Source organism: Sinocyclocheilus rhinocerous, unplaced genomic scaffold (genome assembly GCF_001515625.1).
Source record: "Sinocyclocheilus rhinocerous isolate Xijiao unplaced genomic scaffold, SAMN03320098_v1.1 scaffold688, whole genome shotgun sequence".
In the NCBI taxonomy this organism is placed as follows: Eukaryota; Metazoa; Chordata; class Actinopteri; order Cypriniformes; family Cyprinidae; genus Sinocyclocheilus; species Sinocyclocheilus rhinocerous.
In genome coordinates this window covers 144,347-151,961 of record NW_015651641.1, presented here as the reverse complement: position 1 = coordinate 151,961, position 7,615 = coordinate 144,347, and the positions used below count along the sequence as shown (strand labels likewise).

Sequence of the window (7,615 nt, the reverse complement as noted above, 5' to 3'; positions counted from 1 at the left end):
GACAGTGTAAGTCATTATAATCCGTAATTATGTCCCCCTGGATGCAACAAATGCATCGTTTATAATGGGTTTTAACGTTTTTGTCTCGTCGCTCTGGCCGGAGAGGGCATCATCACAATATGGTAGGGGCGTAACATTTCCGTCACACGCTTCAGGTATTCGGCCAATCACAACGCACTGGATAGCTGGCCAATCAGAGCACACCTCGCTTTTCAGACCGATGAGCTTTGTAAAAATCGACGCGTTTCAGAAAGGCGGGGCATAGAGGAGAAACAATAATGTACAGTATGTGGAAAATAATGTGTTTTTTGAACCTTAAACCGCATAAACACATTTCATTACACCAAATACACAAAATAATTTCAACATCATATGACCCCTTTAATATGCAAGTTGCAACGTTGTGTGACAACTGTAAACGGTTTGGCTTATGAACTATATTATTTTGCAAATGAATTCTTTATTCCAATTATTTTCATAATTGTAACTATTTATTGAACATTGCTGTCTTGTATAAAATTTCTGTCACAAATCAGAGTGTCCAAAACCCCCTTTTCTGTGGTGAAATCACTGTAACACACATCATCTTGTGACGTATTGCTTTATGGTCATCTTTCTGGTTTACATTTCACTTTGAAATAAAAAATGAATAGGCATGTTGTGCACACTTGCGCTGCAAAGTGCCATCAAATAAAACTGTTATAATTACATAGAGGACATGACAGAACTGTTTTATTTCATTAGATGCTTACATGCTGACATTTGCAGTTTCTCAGTATGTCTAGTTTTTCTTAATTTTGTAGTGTTCGCTGTGATTATTTTGAACGATGGGAGAGTCTCAGTGTTACATAAACACATTTTGATGTGTTTCCCATTTAATTTGTTTAATCCTTTCAGTATATATGTCTGTATATCACATGTGTTTCCTTATAATTTGAATAAAATCCATCTCTTTATAGCACAGAAAGTCATTTGGACTGCACAAGTCATACATTTTGCCTTTGCACTGATGAGGGTCTTGGGACCTACATTTTGGCATTGGCTATATGATTGTTCTTGGAAGGAAGTGGCCCACAGGAGCTGTCATTTTCATCTCAGTTTATAGCAGTATAAACTTTATGTATTTCATAGTTATGTTCATATGATAGTAATAACTTCTGCTCTGGAATTCAGCTGTTCTTCTTTTCATGTAAATCCTTTCAAGTTAGTCATACTATATATATATAAATAGACAGATTGATCCCTGAAGGGAAGTTAATTTCTCTTATCTAGATTGTAATCGCTCTTCTTTTCTCTCAAAGGTGACAGTAAGCCGACCAGTGAGGCGGTGACAGAGTACCTGGAGAGCAGGAAGAAGTATGAAGACAAAAGGAAGCAGAAACTGAAGAAAGGCTCTGGCCGAGAGGCTCAGGTAAGTCGTAGCTTCAAGACACTAAGATTTTCTCCTGCTCTTATAATGGAACTGTCTTGAAATGTTCATTTGTGAAATGAACATTACTTGGACACATTCACTTCTGCTTTGTAATGTAGACACATGCATTTTCTGTAAAGCAGCTTTGAAACAATGTGCATTGTGAAAAGCGCTATACAAATAAATTTGAATTGAATTGAACTAAATGACAAGTTTACCCAAGAATGAGAATGCTGCCATCATTTACTCAAATTCAAACCTTTTTGACTTACTTTCTTCTGTGAAACACAGGTGATTGTATGAAGACTGTTCATTTGCTTTATTGCAACTTCAAAATCTAAAGTCATACTTTGTGTGACAGAGTGAAATTTTATTCGTCATATATTGAAAATGCAATATTAATGCTAAATTACTTCAAATGCAGTTTAACAAAACATAAAGCACAAGACTTTGTATTAGGTTATATTGGGTATTGTAAATACTGAAATTACAAGGATAAATTCACCCAAATGTCAAGAATTCAGACATTTGACAAATCATAAATATTGCCATTAACACAAAGAAAAAATGTGTAACAGATCCTTTCTGCAGACGCAAACAGTCATAAATAATATGTTTTTGTGTGTCTTTCTTCAAGTGACGTTAACTTCGGCTGCATGTAGTTCATTTTACATTTCCTTGACTTGTTTTCACTATTAAATACAAAGGTTTGTCATACAGAATAACAAGTGCGATTTAAACCATTCCCTTTTCTAAAAGCATCCACCATACTGTATTCTACTATTCCTTTCCAGAGTCTGACCGCAGGCTGTTAGTCAATTATCTGTAGTAAAGTCAATTGAATTATTCATAGCAAAGATTTGACTCAAGAATAAATCGAATGTCACTACTTGAATGTGCTGGAGGGCATGCCAACATTTTCAGTGAATGACAGACTGTTTCAGCTGTTTTTGTCCTTACAGTGAAAGTCAATGGAGTCCCAAACAACACTGGACCCCATTGACTTTCAGTGCTTGGAAAACTGATTTTCCTTCCACAGAACCCAATACAAAATATAGTGCCTCACACATTAATCATACATAGGTGCGTAGGACAAAAGTCCAATATAAACTAGAAAAATATAAATCCTGCACACTAGTCAAACTTACATCATCACAAAAAAGATTTATGTCGGTCACTCGACCTTCCTATTGAATAGAAGAATGGAAGTCATACAGGTTTGGAATCAAATGAGGGTGATGGATTTTCTACATGAACTGTCCCTTTGAATAAGTGCAGAGCCTTTTTTAAATTCAAAAACACCCCAAGTCAAAATAACACACTTTCTCTTGCCTTTAAAGACACTCGCCCTTTTGGAACGCTTCAAATCCAAACTATCATCTGCGATTTCGGAGACTCCTAGTGTTCCAGAGGAAGACGTCGAGGAACTTGGCGAGGATGACGATAAGGGCTGGTGAGTTGCTTTTTCTCGCTTCTCCATTCCTACAGAGGTTTAATGCACTAATGGACTTGCAGTTGTCTGTGATCAAATGCATTCTCAAAAACCCGTGCCTCATTGGTTGTCCCAATGCACAGCTACTGTTTCGCATTAAGGTAGCAGAGCTATTTATTTGGACTAACATAGCGAAACTTTCATACAGCTGCTTGCCTTAAGTGTGCCTGAGCCACCTCGCTCTCCAGCCAAGTAATGCGTTTGGCTCTGCAGCGCGCTGACACCATTAGAACAGTATGCAGTGTTTGTTTTTGCTGCGCTGCAATAGCCACTTGTGGAGAAGTAGTTTTCTCAGCTGACTTAACTGAGTAAATAACTGCTTCAGCAGACGGAGTGCCCAGATGGAACGTGTCACACCCACCGAACGCCAGACATGGCACGTCAACCTGCAGTCAGACGCGTGCTGTCTTTTTAACAGACGCTCATTACGAGTGCCAGCAGAACCAGCGCCCGGTGATAAACCATTGTTGGAATTTTCCATAACACCAGCATATGTTTTGGATATAGGCATGCTGGTGTCCATACCAGGCTTTTTAATCAGCATAACTAGCGAGCTGGTCAACTGGCTTCACTTTGAAGACCAGGTTTTGGTCTGTCAAGTTGTGATGGTCAACAGGATCTAGCTAGACCAACACCAAACCAGCACTAACTGCCTGCATCACTACCGGTCGCCCATGTCTCCTCAGATCGCCAACTTTGAAAATGTATGACTTCTGTCTATTCTGTCAGATACGTCCTAGTTTGACTTGAAGAGTGGGGTGTGTCGCACCCCTTAATTCATTAAACAATATGTAATATTCATTAAACAATTTTTTACATGCAACTATATATTTAGTAAGATCCCATCACATCCAGCTGCCTGTGACATTACAGCTAAAATTAATTTTGTCGTTGCAAACATTTCCTGGGCCAAAAATATATATATGACGTGTGAATGTTCAGTGCTTAAATCATGTCATTTTTTTGGCTATATTTTTATCCATTAATTATTAAAAAAAATTTCCTAAATGGTACCTGTGCCAGTGACTACGAAAAACATTCTAATTATTATTTTTAGTTTTTTTTATTAAATCTTTTTTTCTGGATAGTTTATGAAAATGCAAATAATGTGCAGAAAAATTGTACTTTTTTGGGATTGTTTTATTGCTGTTATTGCTGTTTTTCATATAAATGTTCATATTTTTTTGTTTTTTTTGTTTTTTTTATTGAGAAGTCATATTTTTATTTTATGGCTCAGTTATCAACACTTGTAATTTCAGTTGATGGCAGAAATCCGTAAATACAATCAGGTATTAGTAAAAAGCGGCACATCTTACCCCACTCTTCCCTACTGATTGTTTTCACAATATCACTCACTACTAGGCATTGTGTCAGACATTGTTGTATGTCGTGAGCTGTAACAACTGCCTCATCTGTCTGTATGTCACTGGAGACATTCCAATCCAACAGCGTACTACGAGATTATGAAGACAGAAATGAAATAATTACCATGTCACAGCGGTACTAGATCACTAAATCACACACACCACTCACTGTGCAAATATTAAGTCTGTTCGGTTTTATTTTTGCACTCTGATAAATATGAAGACTAAACACAGCTTAGATTTTCTTTTTGGCATCCTCTAGATTTATTTTTTTTGGTCATGATCTGATGGGACCGTTTCCATGTCGGGCCGAGGGTGTTATTGACAGCTGAGTTCTTTGGCCAGGATAACATTTATGATGCTGCAAAATGAATCAGGCTTCAGGGAGCATCAATCTTAATGCTGTATGTGAGGCACAAAGTTATGGCCCTGATTGTGCGCTTAAGTACACAAATAGAATATCAATTAGAAATGTTTCAGTTTGATTCTGTTTTCTCCATAATCTTCCTAGCATATGTGATGAAGATGCATGCGTTTGTAAGTACGGCCTCTGAGATGGCGGTAGGTACTTAAAAACTGATTTTGCTCATCCACATTTATGGCTTTCAGTTTGAAAGATGTGTTTTTCTATTTAATGAACGCTCAACGTGATTGGACATTACTGTGATTCATAGATACGCTTCATTTCTAAAGCCCTGCCATGACCAATGCGTCACACGGCACTTCTAGTTTTTCAGAGGATTACGGGAAGCAGACTGGTAAATCATTCTGTTTTTTCGGTCTCAGTTAAAACGTATAGCTTCAGCGGTTTGCTTTTTTGGGTCCCACACTAACGTATACCCTATCCATATATACAGTTCATTGAAAACCTAGGGTAGTTTTCCATTGGACACGTTTGAAGTGACTCTGAGGGTTGGATGCGGCAGAAACCTCGCTTAACCGTTTGGTAGACGTCCGCTACAGTCATTTTGCGCTTTCGCAGGAAAATCATAAATCACAATCAAATGTAAAGAATGCGGTCAGGCGCTCTGCAGAGAGTAATGTATTTCCGCTTGATTAATTATCAGTATTAAAGGTTGTGCGAGTCCGTGCCGCAGCAGCAGCGGTGACGTGCTGAGGAAAAAGCGAAGATCTGTCAGACCGTCGTCCTCCCTCTTCACGCCGCAAGCCACCACAGGGAAATGAATGGACACGGTGTGTTTTTCTCTCGTATTCACTTTTCATCAAAGACCTTGAGTCTTTGTCTAAATATATGCACTCAAATACTCCAACAAATACCACATGTGAGCACAAAAGGGGAGGGGGGGGGGCTGTCTGAGCCCGGGTTCCTACGTGTTTCCTATCAGTTACTCCATCTTCAGGATGGACTGTCATTACTGTCTAAGGACCCCCACGATGCTGGGGCGTTTTAGGCCTGACTCCAAAAAGGAGGAGAGACGGGAGGCCCCCAGTGCTAGAAAAACAGCAGTGGGAATTCTGTACCACTTTCTGAACGCCTGTTGCACCCCACAAACGGAACATGGGTTACAACAGGTCAGACACTGGAAGTCAAGTCTGGGCCAGATTGTAAACTATTACATCTGTGTCTGCCTCTACAAAAACCCCTTTTCGCCCAGGAGCCCAGGCCTCCGCTCCCGCTTCCCCCTTTCGCAAAAGCGAAAGAAAAATAAATTCAGGAAGAGGCTTCCGTGGGCCTCGGCATCATGGCGGGAGCCCCTCCCTGATAAGAGCCCCAATCAAACGGTGGGATTTTTGCGCAAGCCATAACTCTAGGCGAGGACTCCGGCGGGCTGTCATCACCGAGACTGCTAGACAAATTATCAGAGCCGGCTGCCTTACGCAACGGGAGTCCTGCGGGTCTGCCAGAGTATAGCCATGACATTCTAGATGAGCTGTCACATCTCCTACGGACTTCAAATGGACGCAAGCATGCACACATGCACACACTCGGCCGAACACTTAAAAATGGGCTTGCATGCACTCACAGACTCTTTATGTGTCTATTTGGCTGAATCCATGGGTTCTGCGATGGCTCAAAAATAGCAGCGTGGCGGATTACTTACCAATGAGAGGGCTCATAATTTTAGAGAGCAGGCCGCTTCCATTCTCGGTTCCTTCATGCATTCATCTTGACTCGGACAACGGGCTCAATTTAAAAATCTTCCTTCAGCTCCTACAGTTACTTCCTGACACACTTCTGCGAAACCACCAAAACTTGCACCGTATTGAATGACAGCTGGGAGTCGTTGAATTATTGAAGCATCCCGTCACGTCTTGTTCTTTCAAACCAGCCCTGGGCTTTGCACCACAGATTTGGATTTGTGAAGGATAGAGTCATTCCAGAAATTCTGACCTTCACCAGAATAGCTCCAGCAGGTGTGGAATGTCAGTTCCTTTAGCATCTTTCTTTGGTTTAGATGAGACCCCAGAGAGCCATCCGAGAGCAGAGGTGAGATGTGTGGATATGCACACATCCTAGTTGTCCTCCAAAAACAATGCCCTAAATATGACCTCAAACAGAATGAAAATCCATTCATCATTTACTCACATCATTCCAAACGTGTATGACTGACTTTCTTCTGTGGAACACAAAAGAAGATATTTTGAAAAATGATTCAGCTGTCTTTGTCTGTATGGTGAAAGTTAATGGGGACTGTGATTGTGACTGTGAAAAAAATGGATGGGTTTGGAACAACATTGGAGTAATTTCTCTTTAAATATCTTAGTGTGGACTTCTGAAATCATAGAAGCCATTAGTAGAACTACTCAGATATGACAGAACTGAAGTTCTGTGTCCTGTTGGCGATGTGTTAACTCTGTCTTGGATTGGGCTGCAGTCTTCAGGAGTCCTCAGGATGCGACTTTAGCCAGCTGTGAGCTATTCTTTCTGATGCTGGCACTCAGGAATGCTCAGTGGATTGTGATTCTGCCTGCCAATCACCTCCAGCCCTGCCATGAGGAGAGAGAGAAAGAGCATTACTGAAGAAATGCAATGTAGATGAGCATCTGTACTGTATTATTGAGACCATCTACATGGGGCATCGCTGTACAGGCTGAAGCTGAAGATCAGTCCTTCAGTTAACCCTACCCTAGTCGCATGCATACAAAAATTGCAAGTACCAATCTAACGGATTTGCTGCTGTGCTGAATAGGTTTGTCTCAAATTATGTAATGAGATATTCAGTCAGTTAATTTGTTGAAAGATGTCTGCAATTTTTTTGCCAAACCAATCAAATCAGTCATTGGTCAGCTCAATCACAGTCACCTGTCAAGAAAAGTTCACATTTTAGAAATTTCATGCGTGGATCCGATTGTGACAAAAGATGTTCCGCCAATGCTATATTAAAG

General features: G+C 40.3%; 1 protein-coding gene across 1 annotated transcript in view; it reads left to right on the top strand.

Annotated features, from left to right (window-relative positions):
- The window catches only part of LOC107713303 (peptidyl-prolyl cis-trans isomerase CWC27 homolog), a 72,381-nt gene that overhangs the window by 54,090 nt on the left and 10,676 nt on the right, over positions 1-7,615 (top strand). The window contains exons 12-13 of the mRNA XM_016518764.1: positions 1,302-1,411; positions 2,752-2,864. Coding sequence (XP_016374250.1) covers positions 1,302-1,411; positions 2,752-2,864 — 223 coding nt within the window. The remainder of the gene's footprint in view (positions 1-1,301; positions 1,412-2,751; positions 2,865-7,615) is intronic.